Below are 18,553 nucleotides of genomic sequence, written 5' to 3'. Positions count from 1 at the left end.
AATTAATATTAATGAATGAGTAGGGAAGGTGGGGGGGCACGGTGGCTTAGTGATTAGCACGTTTGCCTCACACCTCCAGTGTTGGGGGTTCGATTCCCGCCTCCACCTTGTCCAAAGACATGCATGGTAGGTTGATTGGCATCTCTGGAAAATTGTCCATAGTGTGTGAGTGCGTGAGTGAATGAGAGTGTGTGTGCCCTGCAATGGGTTGGCACTCCGTCCAGGGTGTATCCTGCCTTGATGCCCGATGACGCCTGAGATAGGCACAGGCTCCCCGTGACCCGAGGTAGTTCAGATAAGCGGTAGAAAATGAGTGAGTGAGTGAGAGAATAGGGAAGGTCTGTTGTTAATGACATGGCAGACAAATACAATGGAGTGATGATTCATCAATACAGGTGATGAGACAGAATATTAATCTGTCTCCACCTGGTTACTGTAGATGTGCTTTGACATATGGACATTAGTTTTGGGTTTAAGACCACACTGGGCTGATGGGCTGTAAAAACTGATGTTACCACAGTTGTAAGAGGTAAGGCGATCAGTTTGGCAGGCTGTCATCATTTGACTGAGAAACCTGCTTGATTTCATCAATACAGTGGCTAATTGCAGCTATATTTATAAATGGATATGCTGCCTTGTATCCAATGAGCAAAAGTAGATATGGAATACTGCAAAAGCCAAACTTGTGCACAGACAAACTGAGGTGAAAGACATTACCTAGATCATAACAGTTAAAAGCTGCCATAGAGTCTGCCACATCAACTAAATTTATGTCAGTCACAAAGACCTGTCTGCCCTATTTGCAGAAAAAAAACAGTGGAAAAACTCCAAAATAAAGGCAAGGTGAGAGTTCAACTAGATGTGAGTCAACAGTGAAAAACAGACAAAAGGGGATGCATCAAGACTCTTCTGTTCTGGTACCGAGGTGGTGGAATGAAATTCCTCTAGATGTCCGAACAGCTGAGTCACTGGCTGAGTCTTCAAAAGATGTGTGAAGATCTCCCTCTTCATGAAACACTTAAACTAGTGCTTATTTTTCCCTGTTTGTTATGATGACGGGGGCACGGTGGCTTAGTGGTTAGCACGTTCGCCTCACACCTCCAGGGTCGGGGTTCGATTCCCGCCTCCACCTTGTGTGTGTGGAGTTTGCATGTTCTCCCCGTGCCTCGGGGGTTTCCTCCAGGTACTCCGGTTTCCTCCCCTGGTCCAAAGACATGCATGGTAGGTTGATTGGCATCTCTGGAAAATTGTCTGTAGTGTGTGATTGCGTGAGTGAATGAGAGTGTGTGTGTGTGTGTGTGTGTGTGTGTGCCCTGCGATGGGTTGGCACTCCGTCCAGGGTGTATCCTGCCTTGATGCCTGATGACGCCTGAGATAGGCACAGGCTCCCCGTGACCCAAGGTAGTTCGGATAAGCGGTAGAAGATGAATGAATGAATGAATGTTATGATGACAATAAAAAAAACTCTGATGGTATCCTAAGTCTGCAACCTAGTATACCAGTGTTGTGTTCACTGATAGAGACTCCAGTGCACTTTTGTATGTCTCTCTGGATAAGAAGGTCTGCCAAATGCCATAAATGTCTGGACAGAAAAGTGAGTGCTGAGAAGAATGAGACCTCATGCAGGAGAAATCATACTTTGTAAATTCCCCTTTCATAACCTCACATTACGATAACCTTTATTCACATCTACTGGATGCATATACCTTTTATAATAAATAGATAATCAGACTATTTTTTTGTATTTTGAATTTATTTAATGTTATCAATAGAAAAAGTAGCTTATGTCCAATATTGATGCAACAGTAATTTCAGGTTTAAATATGTTGATGTAAAGAAAACTCCAGGAAATGTCAAGTGCATAAAAAAAAGTGAAATAAACAGCTTTCTGTAGAATCAGAGTATAGGCTTATAAAAAAAGCAGGTTTTGAGGAATTTTTCTGAGTCTCTTTAACATTAGAACAAAACCTTTTGTTGCTTCTCTGCATTGTGCAACTGAGAATGTGCAGCAAGTGATGGTTTTGACAGAAAACATTTGCCACATATATTACAATTGAATCTGTACTTAACGTTGAAGGTTTTTTGTTGTGATTTGCGTGTGTGTATCCATTCGTGTCGCCTAAAAGCGCTTGGATCGGCAAAGGACTTTGGGCAGAGTTTGCATGTGTAGGGTTTTGCTCCAGTGTGGATGTTGTAGTGGATATCAAGGTTAAATTTCTTGGCGAAACTCTTGCCACACTGAGCACACATGAACGGTTTCTCTCCGGTGTGCAGTCTGTAGTGGGAAGCAAGGGAATTTTTTGTTGAAAGATTTTTCCCACAGACATCACAAACAAATATGCTGCTTTTCTCACATGGCAGAAAACCTGAGAAACTTTCAGAACAATCCAAATGTTTGACATTTTTGTCTGCCACTGCTAAATTAAAATCTTTGTCCAAATTTAAATTCATTCTACAGTCTGAGTTTGTGAAAGCTGATTGATTTCCTCTTAGCAGATGTGTGGAATTCGGCTGGAAGTCGGGTGTCCATAAGCAGGAGATGTCAGGCTGTTGATCTTCTCGTCTGTTCTGAGGACACGCCATCTCAGACAGATCATCCAGCACCACACACACTACACTCTCATCTTCACGGTGTGAGCCAACATTGACGCTGCACTCTGAGGTTTGGCGAGCAGGCTGAGACTTCTCTGAATCAGCTTTGAGTTCATTACTGCGTGCATAACATCGACTGTTTCCTTCTGTATCTAGACAGAAAAAAAATGGAAAACAAAAAAATACAAATATGTTAAAGGGAAGAGAATCTTAATGTAATGATGTGATTAAAATCAACTATTTTATATGAAAAGATAAGAAATATTCATTGTATATTCATTTTCTTTACAGCGGATTGAGTCACTTACCATCTAGCCTTTGCTCTACTCTTTCCATAAAAGGTCTATCCAGAATTTTGGTTTTCGAGCTCATTGCTGTATGGTTCCATCTCTGCAGCACACCAATATTCAAGAGATTCACAATTTTATTTGTGACATACACAGTTATAACTCTGGCCTCCTACTCCTTAGATTGTACACTTAAATAACTACTTTTAAAAAATAAGAAATAGTTATACACATTGCAAAATGTGGAAATATATAAATATATAGGTATAGCAAACACAAAATCTGGTCATGTAACTGGACTGTATTGTGTGAGTACTGTTCATTTATTTTCTTGTCATTTTTTTAAGGAGTAAACTGTTTTCTCCATGAATATGAAAATGCTTACCGAGTGTGTACTTTTGTCTGGCGCAGATTCAGTTGCTGAACAATTTCTTTTCTTAAAGTCTGCAGGACAAACACAATCGATTAATAAATGACTGTCATGTCAACACCTCCCCAGAAGGATAGTAAATGTTGACACAACACACTTTTGTAATTATCAGATCAACAGAATCCAGTCATATTTTGTTTGTGTTTTGGGATAATGGAACTGACTATAATCTGATATTCTCTCTTCTTTTGGGTAACGCCAACCTCTAGCACAGAAATCTGCAACTCTTTTAGATTTCTATCTTGAAATGTATTTTGTTTGCATTTCTTTTACAAGTATATGCTGTGTTTTCACTGTAAGTCCAAAGTTGATCAGATATACATGTAGCTTCCTCAGGAATGGTATTCTAGTGACATTAACGTTGCAGGAGGTTATCATAATTGCTTGGATAAATGTGCATGTTTGTGTAGCTTGTTGGCAGAAGAACATAGCAGATTTTTTATTTTTTTTTTGCCTTCCACTTATAGATTATAATTTAAGGAAAATGTCACCTATTGTTGGTAACAATCAATTTTGTTTGTAATGTAAATAGGGTTATGATATTTATTCATATTTGAAAAAGAGAGAGAGAGAGAGAGAGAGAGAGAGAGAGAGAGAGAGTGTTTAGGTCTCAGTAATAATCTTCCTCCTCCTATACAGCTGAATAGAACATGAGCTTTGTGAAGCAGACCTAATAACAGCCAAAGAAACCAGACTTAAACAGGGCGTTGATGCTCCATGTGTCTAATCCCTCTGCAATACAAATAACACTATAAAAAAACTACACACCTAATCACTGTAATGTAATCAAAGTGTGTATATCCATAATATCTTTCCTCTGAACAATTCTTTCTAGGCTAATTTGGTATAGAACAAAGAAAGACATATTTCCTACCCCTAATATAGAACAGACAATTTCTGATCATTCCCAGAGGTACAGAGCATCAGAAAATGATGTTTAAAGCAGATCAGAAGCCTTAACAGATCTCATCAAGATCCAATGCAACAGCAGCTTCCAGCATTATAACTTATATACAAATTAGGTTGTAACACAAGGCCAAACAACAACTCGGTGTATTGTGTCTGTCTGTTTATTGAAAATTATGTTATTTAACAGTCTGTAGAGCATGAATAGGAGATTTAGGTTAAATATGGACAACACTATGCCTCTGTAGGTGCTTCTTAAGGTTGCTGTTACGGGAGAATCTGAGCTCACAAAAAGGACACTGTTTTGGCACAGCATGTGCCTTTTCTCTGTGTGAATACAGGGTTTGTTTAGTAGGAAACTCCTGGTCACAGTCCTTGCACTTTTCCAAGTCTCTTTTGTGGTGGCTTGTGTGTTTTAAAAGACCACTTTTACTTCCAAAGGTCTTCCTGCAAACCTCGCAAGCATGCTTAGTGCCAGTGTGCATGTTAAGGTGTCTTGAAAAGACCACTTTATTATGAAACATCCTGTGACAAATATGGCATTGGAAATTTTGGCCATGCCACTCCAGATGGCTTTTGAGGCATCCCACTTCTTTAACGCAAATGTGACAAAATGCGGTCTTCTTTCTCTGTTCTGTAAAAAGCAGGAGGAGTTATTGCTCTGGAAAAAAAAAACAACAGCAGAAATAAAGCTGGAATACAGAAAGAGAAAATAATTGTTTACCTTCCTCAGAAGAAGAAGGCCATAGATGTGCACTGGCAGGTAGATCTGGAATAACAAAAGTTAATGTGTGAGGGTATTCCTACAAATGGCCTTGACTAGCATTTTTAGAACTTAACAAAGTATAAAGAAAAGTGTTGGTGGGTAAAATGAACACTGGTTACTGAATGTTTACCTTCTGTAGAGGTTCCTGCATACACTGTGCTGCCAGAATCTACATAAGGAAGTAAATGCCAGTTATTTAGTTTTTCAAAAGAAAATATTTTTTTCTAAAAAAAATATAGAAGATGATGTGCTGGATCAGTGTCATATCATCTTTTCATTCATGCTTTATGCCAAAAACCCATGTGATATAATATCATCTAATCCAACAAAGATCTTGTAAATATATGTAACACAAATTGTCTTGAAGCATGTCACCTTTTGGGCCTGTAATACTCAAAATGGCCAAAAGAATGTGGGCAATTGTACGCAGAAATGGTAATGCCATCAAACTTTGTGGCAACAGTTTAAAGAAGAACCACGTGTGGGTGTGATGGTCAGGACAACTTTTGGCCATTTTGTTTATATAGAAAGTATACTACAATAAAATTAGATTACTTTCGGTTCAGCTTTTTTGTCATTGTCAAGTACAAAGAGTGTTAAATACAGTTAGTATCCAGCCAGTAGTGCAAATAGCCATAAATGAAATCAATAAGGTTATAGTGCTATAAGTTCAGATAAATAAAACATTGCATGAAATCTGCTGCATTAGATATAATCACATCTATATAAAAAAATTATATTGTTAATTACATTTAATTACAAAAAAAAGTGCTAAAGTAGTTGCAAAGAACTGTTCCAATTAGCAGTAATGTACAAAGCAGTAAAGTATAGTGTATATATAATACTAATAATAGTGTATAATACTAATGTTTGTTTATTGACTGACTGTCAATAATATATGTATTGATGCAATGTTACTATTCATACTGTTGACACTATTCCTTAAATTGGTCACATAAACAAGTCGTGGTCCATTTCACACTATGCTGTGCACTTGTACAGACTCCAGGGAAGACATTTAAGATACAGGTTTTGAAAACTGTAATTTATATAAACTGGACTGACTGTACATAGTAACTTGAACAGGTTCAGTGCACTAACCGTCTGTATCTCTCACTTCACTGCCAGTGTCATCTTTCTCCTCTTTGGTTATTTTACTCTCCAGAGCAGTTTCAGCTGCAGGTTCATGGTGTTTTTCTTGTTCTATGATCTGCAGCCTTTTCCTTAAATCTTCGTTTTCCTTTTTGCTTCTCGCTAATTCCATGTGAAAGGATTTAAACCAGCTCTCAGCCAGAGCACAAATGTCTGATACTGCTGTTTTCATGAGCACATCCAACACAGCTGTCAGCTGAACGTGAAAATGAGAGTCGACCATCTTTATCTTGTAGACTAAAAGGCTAGAAACACGTAGAATTAATTATTATTTTCAGAGCTCGCGAATTATAGATACCTGATAGCTAGAGACCTTTTGCGTTGCATCCAGCTACGTCCCAATCACATACTCCAGCACTACAAAGTATGCTAACAAAGTATGCTAGCATAGTATGCTAACAGTATGCTAGCATAGTATGCTAATAAAGTATGCTAATAAAGTATGCTAGCATAGTACTAGTGTGCGATTTGGGAACCACGCATTAGGATCAATCTGAAATGACTCTATTCTATTTACTTAGCGCGCTACATTTCATGCCCTTAGTAGTGCACTAATCTAGGGTATTAGGAGATATTTTGTTTTTGTTGTTCTCAGACAACAACTTCCGCTGTTCTTCGTTTATTTTGATTTCTAAAGCAGTTACTGCCCTCTGCAGGACAGGGTGCTAGAGGTAATAAGATTACTGTGAATCTGTCGTGTTCTATTGTGTACGTAGATGGTACTGACGCAGATTCTTCATTCATTCATTCATTTTCTACCGCTTATCCGAACTACCTCGGGTCACGGGGAGCCGGTGCCTATCTCAGGCGTCATCGGGCAGGATAAACCCAGGCATCAAGGCATCAAGGCATCAAGGCAGGATAAACCCTGGACGGAATGCCAACCCATCGCAGGATGGGCACACACACACACTAGGGACAATTTTCCAGAGATGCCAATCAACCTACCATGCATGTCTTTGGACCGGGGGAGGAAACCGGAGTACCCGGAGGAAACCCCCGAGGCACGGGGAGAACATGCAAACGCCACACACACAAGGTGGAGGCGGGAATCGAACCCCGACCCTGGAGGTGTGAGGCGAACGTGCTAACCACTAAGCCACCGTGCCTGATCATCTGTGAGATCAGGCTTCGATGTTGGGTGAGGAAGACTTGGGTGGAGTCTGTGTTCTAGTTCATCCCAAAGGTGTTCAGTGGGGTTAAGGTGCAGGACACACATTCGTCCACACCAAACCTGGAAAACCATGTCTTTGTGTGCACAGGACATTATCATGCTGGAACAGGTCTGAGTCTCTTAGTTCCAGTGAAGGGAAATCTAAATGCTACTGTATACACTGGCATTCTAGACGACTTCAAACGTTGTGGAAAAACGTGGGCAGGTGTGATGGTCAGGAGTCCACATACATCTGCTCATATAGTATAGATAATATAAAGGCGGCAGAGGAACACAGTAGGTAGCCCTTGTCCTGAAGTACCACTTGTCCTTCACAGCTCCCAACACACTCAAATAATCAGCTAATTTACAGCATTTCCTGCGTTGAATTGGGCACATTAGAGCAGGCAAAACACTGAAACATACACCTTTAATGTAGTGTACCTATATTAGGAAGCTGGTGGTGGTTTTGTTCTGTTGTAACTCATCTGCCTCAAGATTTGGGATGTTATGAATTTTGAAATGCTTTTCTGCTGAACACAGTTCCAATCAATAGCCCAATGCCTTAACCCCTGAGCTACCACTCCCCCAGCTGCTACTACTTCATGTCAGCTCAAACCAGCCTGGCTATTCTCCTCTAATATCTCATATGAATGAGGTTTCCATCTGCAGAACTTCTGTTCACTGGATGTTTTTTGTTTTTCCTCACCACGCTGTGTAAACGCTACAGACCTTTGTGTGTCAAAATGAACTGAAGCTTCCCATTTCAATCTGGAGGTCTGAGAAAAAGTCATTCTTCTTGTTGCTCCGAGCGGACCTGTAGTCAAGAAGTCAAGTCAAGAAGCTTTTATTGTCATTTCAACCATATATAGCTGTTGCAGTACTCAGTGAAATGAGACAACGTTTCTCCAGGACCACAGTGCTACATAAAACAAAGACAGGGCTAGGACTTAGGAAGTAGTCCTAGATACATAAAGTGCATCTGTGCAACCTGGTGTACACAGTGCAGGACAGGACAAAAAGACAGTGCAGGACAAAAGACAGTGCAAGACAAGACAAAAAGACAGTGCAGGACAAAAGACAGTGCAGGACAAGACAAAAAGACAGTGCAGGACAAAGGACAGTGCAGGACAAGGCAAAAAGACAGTGCAGGTCAAGACAAAAAGACAGTGCAGGACAAAGCAAAAAGACAGTACAGGACAAAAGACAGTGTAGTACAGGACAAAAGACAGTGCAGGACCAGACAAAAAGACAGTGCAGGGAAAAAGACAGTGCAGGACAAAAGACGGTGTAGGACAAGACAAAAAGACAGTGCAGGAAAAAGACAGTGCAGGACAAGACAACAAGGCAGTGCAGGAAAAAAAGACAGTGCAGGACAAAAGACAGTACAGGACAAAATAGTGCAGGACAAAAACACAGGGCAGGATGAAAGACAAAAAAGGCAGTGCAGGACAAAAGACAGTGCAGGACAAGACAAAATGATAATACTCTAAATACTGTATGTTCAATCAGTTTTACATCTAATGAAATACTGGAATGAACACATTAGTATTATAGCAGCAGTTACCTGAGATATTGTAAAGTATTGTGCAAAACAGCAATCAACTGAAATGTGAGACAGCATGTGCAGAATAAAACAGTGTGCAAAACAGCATTTAAACAGTTGTATATTGGAAGAGTGTGTATTTGGTGTAGGTCTGTGCAGTCCATACAGTTGTGCGTGTGTTTTGTGCTCAGTACAGTTCAGTTCAGTTATTAAGGAGTCTGATGGCTTGTGGAAAGCAGTAGCTGGGATACAGTCCCAATTCTAAACCGTAAGTTCACCGAATTGACCACTTCAAACGTAATACAACAAACTGTACAACAAAAATAAGTGGACACAATAAAAAATAAGTGGTTCACCTGAACAGGCATAGAATATGTCTGGCATTTATCCTCCATTATTTCTCATCCACAAGCATTTCTGGCTGCATATTTTATTTAATTTATTCATTATTTATTTTATTTTCCCCCCACAATTCTATGTAATCCATAGAAAGTGTAATGTATGAAAAATATCCTAATCATTTGTCACCAACAATCATATTCCCAGCCAAGGGCAGTAGTTTGTGTGTCTCTCCTTTTGTAGATGTAATGCAATCAAGCATTGATTCATTTTGTACCAACACCGATAAGTAGAAAACTGATTATATTTAAAATCCAGGTTTATTTATCTTACTTCTGTGATAAATATGGCCTCTTTATTTGGTCAACGTCATACCTACAGTGATCCCTACAGTGCGCATGCGCAGTAAGCCTGATTCCTGGGCTAGCAGCAGGTAAAGAGCAACTAGCTGTTAGTGTCGCTGTTTCAACTCAGCAAAATGCTCAAATTCCTTCCAAGATTATTACTGTTGCTGTTGCTAGCGTTCCCGGCGACTGTCTTTATGAAAGGTAAGCTTTTTAAAAAAAAAGGCAAAGCGGTTGTTTTCAGCCGTTTTCAGCTTTAGCCTGCTTGTCTTTCTCTGTTAGCTTTACCTCAGTGGGCCTGCGCGTGCACGTTGAGCTTCTGCTGTAGTGAGCTTTTGGTTTTATTTACACGCTTAATGTTAGGAACTCTCACTGAATTAGTACGTGTTATAACATTCTCTTTTATCTCAGTTAAGGTAAAGAGATCTTTTCAAGTAAAAGATACATACAACTTGAGCTCGTCTTGACTGACGTGTCCTTAACGGCTAGTGCTAACAGGCTAGTGCTAACTTAGCATTAGCATTCTAGCCATGTTTGCAGAAGCTGTTAAAAAAGGACGTACTGGGAAGTAAAAGTGCAGTAGAAATAGTTTAGTAGAAGATCCTGACATTCTCTTTAACAGGGAGATGTTTTAGCTAACAGGGAAATAAGCTGATACCTGAAATTGAAGTCGTGATTAAAATTGTGTCCTTTGTGTTAAAAAACAAAACAATAATGTTGTCGTTTGTTCTTAGACCTGCTTCTTGATTTATTGTGTTGGTTGTAGTGTAGTGAGTGAACGCAGCCTCTCTGAGGACGAGAATCAATGGTCATGATGACCTAAAATGTGTGTTTGTCTGTTCTGTCCTGCTTTACATGTGCCATACAGCCTATTTTGTTCAGGATTTATTCATTTATCTATTTAATGAGATTTAAAGTTCCACAATACATTGTGTTGTGTATATTATATTATGTCTGTATTCTTTTATATATTTGCATTTATTTCTCTTTGCCGCTGTAACAGAGAAATTTCCCCATTGTGGGACAAATAAAGGTATATCTCCCTCTTCTTCCTCAAAGTTCATGGAGGATATTGCTCAGCTCTTCTGTCTATCCTCTGTGCTTCAGGGAGATCTCGTCGTGATTGGGCAACATGTGGAGTTATGCCTACATTATTTAAAAAACAAAACAAAAGGAATGCATAGGCTTGTTTTTTAGTTTCATAGACAATTAGCTTATGAATAGACAACATAATGCTGTCTCTGTTGGGGATGAGATTTGAGGTACGTGGAAGCTGAACCAAGAAACGTTTTCAGTCGTGGATCCCAACTCTTTCTTTATCCGTGCAAACAAATCTGACACCATGACCCTATCGAAGCTATAAAAAGATTGAGAAAGTTAATGGGTTGAATATTCTGTCCACCTTTAAGGCACATTAGTAGCAGCACAAGATGTTACAGAAGAAGAAGAAGAGGCAGCTGATGAAGATACTACTGATGATGTGATTGCTGAAGACGAGGATGACGAAGCAGAGGTGGAAGATGATGAAAATACAGAACTGGTAAGAGTGTTTGTTTTATGATGGCTTACTTGTAGCCTTCTTAATTGTATTTACATGAATCACATAAATCTAATTATTGTGAATGATCTGGGTCAGACTGAAGAAAAGGAGGAAGAGGAAGAGGAAGAAGCTCTAGCAGGAGAGATAAAGCCTTCCCCGAATGCTGATACAACCATTCTGTTTGTCAAAGGAGAAGGTAGCTCATACAACTTTTTCTTTCAAATGTGACTTGTTTACAAACCCTGTTTATGATTACACATTTATGTGAATGCAACAGTTTAGATAATTTGCTAAAATGTTTACTCCTGATTTAATTCCAGACTTTCCAGCCAACAACATTGTAAAATTCCTGCTGGGCTTCACCAATAAAGGCAGTGAAGATTTTGTAGTCGAGTCTCTGGACGCTTCCTTCCGCTACCCTCAGGACTTCCAGTTTTACATCCAGAACTTCACTGCTCTGCAGCTGGGCACGGTGGTGCCTCCACAGCGTCAGGCCACATTTGAGTACTCGTTCATTCCAGCTGAACCCATGGGTGGTCGCCCCTTTGGCCTGGTCATCAACCTCAACTACAAGGATAGCAGTGTAAGTGTGACTGTAGAGACTTGACACTACAACAAGATGCAGACCAACTGCAAAGATTGTATAAATAACAAACTGTGGTAATTTGGAAATGCGGTGCTGCTCATGGCCAGGGAAAGTTTAGTTCATGGGTATTTTTTTTTTTAATTTTTAATCCTACGGCTGCTCCCTGTTCGAAGCCGCCAAAGTGGATCACGTGTTCCGTTTAGATTTGCAAAGGTTTTACGGAAGCCCTTCCTGACTCAACCTTACCATTTTTAACCACAGTTAACACTTCAGTGGCTGGGTTAGCTCCTTGCCTGGAAATCGAACCCAGGCCGTGGCAATAAGAGCGTAAGATTCTGTTGCTGGACCACCTGGGAGCGTATCAGTTTGTTGTTATTCAGATTATTTTTGAGGGATTTATGCATATATTAAATGAGGCAGAATTTAACCTAGACTGATTTTTAAATCAAAGTGTAGTAGATATTATCAAGTCAATGTCAATAATAAAGATATGTAGACTTTTACAAACAAACCAGAGCACCATAGAATGTTCTATATTGGTTAAGAGAAATAAGACAGTTTAATTTCAGTTTTGTTTTTCTTTCTTTCTTTCTTTTTCTTTTTTCTTTTTTATATATAACAGGGCAACGTTTTCCAGGATGCAGTGTTTAACCAGACGGTCACCGTCACTGAGAGAGAGGATGGTCTGGATGGAGAGACGTAAGTGTTTAAATGAATTCCTGATTTTATCTCGGCTGGCTATCAAGTTTCTTGTACCTTCTTTTCTGCCCCTCCATAAGCATGTCCAAAAACTGACAGGTTGTCTTCTTCCCACAGGATCTTTATGTATGTGTTCCTCTCTGGGCTTGGGCTTCTGGTGGTTGTTGGATTGCATCAGCTTTTGGAATCTAGGAAGGTAAAAGTCCAGTAATGTAACATTAAATATGAGGTGTAGGGATGGGCCTGGGTTCGATCTCAGTGCGGATCTTGTAGCCCTGAGCAAAGCAGGTCAAGTCAAGTAGATCTTCATTACTTTCACAGCCATACACAATGTGCAAATAACCAGTGAAATCAGATAAGGTTTCTCCTGGACCCAAGGTGCAAGATTTGTGTATATTGTACACCGAGTTGATAGGAGATAAATAAACTGCTGTGGAAACAAGAAGCATGCAAGGAGGGGAAGGGGGAAACAGTGCGGGTGAGTACTTGATGCCAGTAAAGTGTAAATACCCCAACTGTGTGCCCCCCCCCTTCCCCCCAAAAATGACTGACATTGTGGAAAAGTTATAGGGAACCTCTGTCTCCCAAGAACCCTGAGATTTTGCAGTTTAATTTTTGACCATTTTTGCTGTCATAAGGTAGATTAAAGTTACACTCTAGGAATTACTCTTTATCCCTCAAATGATTTAGTTTACTGTTCTAAATATTTGTAGTATTGATCTAAAATGTTATACAATTGTATGAGTGAGTTTGTATTCTGTATTAAGATAACAGGCTATGAATGCCATTGGTCTTTCATATGAAACAAAGCAGTCATAAGGAAAGGTATAAGACAGTACATTCACAAAAGGCTATAGAGGATGAGAGCATGACCTCACTGAGTCTTTGAGATGCATTAGTTCCTCGTCACATGTTTTTAGCACAGTCAAATGTTAATGGCTGTGTGTCAACTAGGTCTTACAGCATTTGATTGCTTCTGTGTGTCTGCAGAGGAGGAGACCTGTGGCCAAGGTGGAGATGGGGACCTCCAACCATAATGACGTTGATATGAGCTGGATCCCACAAGAGACACTCAATCAAATCAGTGAGTTTCCTCCTCTTGGTTTATATATGTAATTTCCTAATAGATTTTTAAACATGTGCTCAAAGAGTCTGTTTGTATTTTTATTTTTTCCTCATTCTTTCTAATTCTGTAAAAATGTCTTTCATTCACACATTTTGACCCATCTTTTGAGACCTGACCGGTTTGAGACAAACACTGGCTTTGCTTCGTTTTTTCCGCATCTTTTATCTTGCATTGGCCGATGGTGCGCTTGCTTACTTTCTGAATCACTCATTCTGTCTCTTTCTTTCCTTTTGCATCTTCAGTGCAGAGTCGGCGAGGTGAGATTTCCTTTTACTTTTCAGAAATGTGGTAGTCTAGCAAAGTAACAGAGAGTTCAGGTCACTTTAGTTCTCTCTCATTTGCTGCCATTTCTTTTTTTTACAGTAAGATTTAATAAAAGGCTCCAATGCAAAAAGAGGCTTGTGGTGTTTGGTTACAGGGTACCCACAATCTCAAGGGTTTTTTAAGTCACAAAAATGTATTATTTTTTTATAAACCTCAATTTTCTTTATTCTATTAAAAATGGTTATTGGGGTTTATTTTCCTGAAATTTACAAAATCAGTAATGCTGATTTTTTTTAATGAATAAATGTAGGCACAGAACTGTTTGTTGAATTTTGCAGTAGTTGTTAAAAGAGGATGCCTACAAAGTCACAGTAAGTTGATTTGATTTGACTTTACCTCCCTCCAGATAAGGCTTCCCCCAGAAGATCACCACGTAAGAGGACACAGAAGCGCTCTGCTGGATCAGATGAGTGAAGACGGAGTGTACCGCTGTATGGTGCATGCTACTGAGAACAGCTTGGCCATCGTACAGCATGCCAATGGACTGGTTGATACTACACACATACCAATACAGTCACATTTTTAAAAAATAACAAATAAGCCAAAAAAAAAGTTTAACAACCTGCTCCAGCCACTGTATTTTTATTTTTGTTTGTTTGTTTTTTGACAGTTACTTTGACTTGGCAAGTTTGCTTTAAATTTGTGGGTGAATTAATCACATGAGTTTTGTTTCTAGAAAGCCATGCCCCCTATCCACCTCTTGACATTGATTGTCTTCATGCACACATATGCATAGCTGGGTCTGGGACTTCTTCCCTAATTTGGTCACTTGTTTTGTGGGCAGTACGAGTGTGCGTCTGCCACATTTCTAAAATGCACTGTTTCTTTTTGGGCCGTTTTATTCTGCCATTTTGGTATGACTGTATGACAGGCAATTGTAATAACAGGTTCTATCTCCCTGATTGTGCCTATTTTTCTGATTCTTCATTGTCTTTTCGTCTCTCGATTTTCAGAACGTTCCCAGGCGTAGTATACAAATGTGTGTTCGGGATTGTAAACTCTTCCTATGATTTCTAAGAGAACTGCTGGAGTATATACTCTGTAGTGCTTGGGAACAGCGTGTTTGTGGAGTCATTAATTTCATTATTTTTATATGTATAATTTGTCTTCTGGCATGAATTTGGATGCCCATAATTGATATTGTGTGCTTTGAAAGCATAGTACACTACTGTATGCAAATGAACCCTTCTAGTTTGCCAGCTTTGCCAACCTGTGGTATAGCAGCGGTCAGTACTTTAAACATGTACATGAGAACTTGCTTGTTGATGGATACCTTTTGAGAATTATTTCCCCGTAGAAATGTCAAAGTGAACCAATTGATAAGCTGCAACCTGGCAATATCTACTTAGTCACGCCTTTCTCTTATTGGGACTTTTAGCTCTGATTTCCTTTCCAATATTTAAAAATAAATCCCATTTTTTTTGTTGAGCAAATTGTGCAATTTGAGACAAGTATTAATGATGGAGAGAAAACACTGAGGTTGTGGGTTCACATGGAAAAGTTCAGAAAAAATAAAGATGGACATAAATGTGTGTTCTTGTTTGTTATTTCCCTCACATATATAAATGTAACTGTAGATTTGGTTAAGTTAAAAACTCTTGTCTGTTTAAGAGGAAACTACCTTGTATTCTTGACTTATTAGACCTTCATCCTTTTGAAAGACATTTTAACCCTACAGAGTGTGTTAATTTGTTAACTTTCCAGGTGGCTGTATAGCTGGATTAAACAAGATCAATCGTTAAGCATTTGAAATGGCTAAACATTCAGCAACAACAGTTGTGATGTTTGTGACACGGTTAGAAATGACTGGCAAAACATGTTACCTCCATGATAAGTCAAATAGGAAAATAAACGATTTTCTAGTACAACATACCCAGAACCTTCAAAATTCTGTAAGATTGGTCAAATTGTGTCACTTACAAGCTAAAATTGCTCCTTTTATAATGTTTACAATCATCTGCAAGACTACAATTAAGATACTATAAGACTTGTATGTAATCCATATAGATTTTTAGACCAAGTCAAGTCAAGAAGCTTTTATTGTCATTTCAACCATATATAGCTGTAGCAGTACATAGAGAAATGAGACAACGTTTCTCCAGGATCAAGGTGCTACATAAAACAAAGACAGGGCTAAAGACTTGTAAGTAGTCTTTGCCACATAAAGTGCAACTGTGCAACCTGGCGCAAACAGTGCAGGACAAAAGACAGTGCAGACACAAAGTTACAAGACAATACAAAAAGTACAAAAAATGCAATACACAAAAGACAATAAACAGTAAACAGAAACAGCGCCGACCGACCAGTGTATATACTGTATGTGAATACTGAATGTTCAAACAATATTTCGTGCAGTAACATTAGAATGAACACAGTTTCTTAGCAGCAGGTCCTTGGGATAATATATAGAATTGTGCAAAAACAGCAAATGTCTGAAATATTGTATAGTATGTGCGAAATGGCTGAGATATTGTACAATATGTGCAAAAACGGCTGAAATGTTGGGACAGTTTGTGCAAAAACAGCAGAAAAGGTGTGCAAAACAGCATGTAAACAGTTTGCTGGATTGTAAGCAGCATGTAAACAGTATGATGTGTCAGTGTGTATGTTTTGTGAGGGTCTATGCAGTCCATACAGATGATGTGTGTGTATGTTGTGCTCAGTGCAGTACAGTTCAGTTATTGAGAAGTCTGATGGCTTGTGGGAAGAAACTGTTACACAGTCTGGTCGTGAGGGCCCGGATGTTTCGGTACCTTTTTCCAGATGGCAGGAGGGTGAAGAGTGTGTGTGAGGGGTGTGTGGGGTCATCCACAATGCTGTTGGCTTTGCGGATGCAGCGTGTGGTGTAAGTGTCTGTGATAGAGGGAAGAGAGACCCCAATGATCTTCTCCGCTGTCCTCACAATCCTCTGCAGGGCCTTGCGACCATACTTGTCCATCAAGTTATTGTTGGTTATTCAGATCTAAGACCATCATTCAGGCATTTATATGGTCAATTAACATTTTACTGTCTTTTATTCTTTACTGTTTTTCAACTACCTTGGAATTATAGATAACTTGCTGAATTTTGCTAAAAGGAGCATTTAAATGTGTCAAATTTTAAAAAGATTTGTTTGTCTCTCGTTCTAGGGATGGAAATGGATTGTAATTTCATACTTTTCTCATATTGCCATTAAACTTGTATTGTAACTTGATTATAGCACACAACATAACTCCTCCTTTACTCGTCTTCTTTCCATTCACTGATGCAGCATGTGGTGCTTTGTAGTCCCCTTCAAAAATGTCATTATTCTAGTACAAATAGGTCAGCGTCTATAAAGTTAGAGAGAAAAGCTAGCAAAATAAGCAAAACAACATTTTTTTACATACTTCTCTTTTAAAGACAGCCAGGAGAAGTGTTGTACCACTGGTGGGTGTGAGAGTCTTAATGCCTTCCTTGAATTGAGGCATTATGCAGATTAGCACAGAGTGAACAAAGTATTTCTGGACACTATGTAGACTTCAGTTCATGTATATATAGTAACTGGTTTATCTTGGTAAAGGTCACAGTGGATCTGGATCATATCCCAAAAACAGTGGTCATGAGATGAGAATACAATTTGGGACGCCAGTCCAGTCCCACATTGTCACTGGGAAAATTGAATCTGGGGCTCCTGGAGCTATGAGACTGCAGCACAACACTTTACACATTGTGCCACTGTGTTTGCACGATAACGGTGTATTATATTATTATTAGGCTACTTGTATAGTTATCTAATATATTAAATAATATATTACTAATCTAGGATGGGGCAGCTGCACAGAAGGTAGTGTTGCTGCCTCACAAGTAGAGGATCACAGGTATGTGTGGAATTTTGCATGTTCTCCTTCATAAACATGCCTGTAGGTGGCTTGGTAATAATATACTGCCCATGGATGAGGGTGACTCTGTGAGGATCCTAAGGCATCTAGAGATTTACCAGCTCCACTTGGACTCTGCTATACTATGGAGGAGATACCAACTCCATGTGGTCTTTGAGGACAACAATCTCCTCATCAATACAACATTTATCAGACTGTATATTTATAATCACACCCTCCAGTGTCACCCAAATGAGGATGGGTTCCTCTAAAGGTTTCTTCCTTTACCATCCAAAAATTTTTTCCCTCCCCACAGTCACCTGAGTCACCTCAGACTTTCTCTTTGGGATAAATACAAACACATTTAAATATATCTAATATTAATCTTGAACTTTTGTATTATATTAATCTTTATATTATTCTTTATAATAACCTTTTGTTCTATGTTTATGTTCTGTAAAGCTGCTTTTAGACATTGTCAATTGTAAAAAGTGCCATACAAATACATTTGAATTTAGTTGAATTGAATTGCTGCGATGGGTTGGCACTCCGTCCAGGGTGTATCCTGCCTTGATGCCCAATGACGCCTGAGATAGGCACAGGCTCCCCGTGACCCGAGGTAGTTCGGATAAGCGGTAGAAGATGAATGAATGAATGAATGAATTGAATTGTGTGTGTGAACATGTATGTATGGTGCTCGTGACCTTCACTCAGTGTTCTCCAGACTCCAGTGGGCTCCAGACTTACCACAACCTTGACAAGGATAAAGTGCTTACAGGAAATAAATGAAGGAATTAAAAAATAAGTGTTGTAAATCTAATATTTGAATGGAATGTATTTGCTTCATGAATAACAGTGCAGTAGAGTGGAGACCTCCATTAGGTGTGTATGAGCAGGAGGAGGGCTGGGCCTCGGAACTCACCT

The 18,553-nt window shown here is 39.2% G+C and overlaps 2 protein-coding genes across 3 annotated transcripts; one reads left to right on the top strand and one right to left on the bottom strand.

Moving 5' to 3' along the window:
* Positions 1-1,789: 1,789 nt before the first annotated feature.
* On the bottom strand, positions 1,790-6,753 carry LOC132845625 (zinc finger protein 701-like). The gene is made up of 6 exons (XM_060869765.1): positions 6,083-6,753; positions 5,112-5,150; positions 4,940-4,984; positions 3,265-3,323; positions 2,901-2,982; positions 1,790-2,744 (listed from the first exon to the last, which is right to left on the bottom strand). The coding sequence occupies exons 1-6, from the start codon at positions 6,354-6,356 to the stop codon at positions 1,957-1,959; spliced, it is 1,287 nt and encodes a 428-aa protein (XP_060725748.1). The 5' UTR covers positions 6,357-6,753; the 3' UTR covers positions 1,790-1,956.
* Positions 6,754-9,564: 2,811 nt separating this feature from the next.
* Positions 9,565-15,322, top strand: ssr1 (signal sequence receptor, alpha). 2 transcript variants are annotated; one of them, XM_060869766.1, is made up of 9 exons: positions 9,565-9,719; positions 10,925-11,055; positions 11,152-11,251; positions 11,376-11,638; positions 12,264-12,340; positions 12,458-12,536; positions 13,331-13,424; positions 13,709-13,723; positions 14,137-15,322. In XM_060869766.1, exons 1-9 carry the CDS (start codon positions 9,650-9,652, stop codon positions 14,202-14,204), a joined length of 897 nt encoding a protein of 298 aa, XP_060725749.1. In that variant the 5' UTR covers positions 9,565-9,649; the 3' UTR covers positions 14,205-15,322. The 2 variants fall into 2 exon arrangements, with proteins under 2 accessions (XP_060725749.1, XP_060725750.1); XM_060869767.1 differs by lacking the exon at positions 13,709-13,723.
* Positions 15,323-18,553: the final 3,231 nt, after the last annotated feature.

This window comes from Tachysurus vachellii, chromosome 5, assembly GCF_030014155.1.
Source record: "Tachysurus vachellii isolate PV-2020 chromosome 5, HZAU_Pvac_v1, whole genome shotgun sequence".
Taxonomy (NCBI): Eukaryota; Metazoa; Chordata; class Actinopteri; order Siluriformes; family Bagridae; genus Tachysurus; species Tachysurus vachellii.
This window is presented reverse-complemented; position numbering and strand designations above follow the sequence as displayed.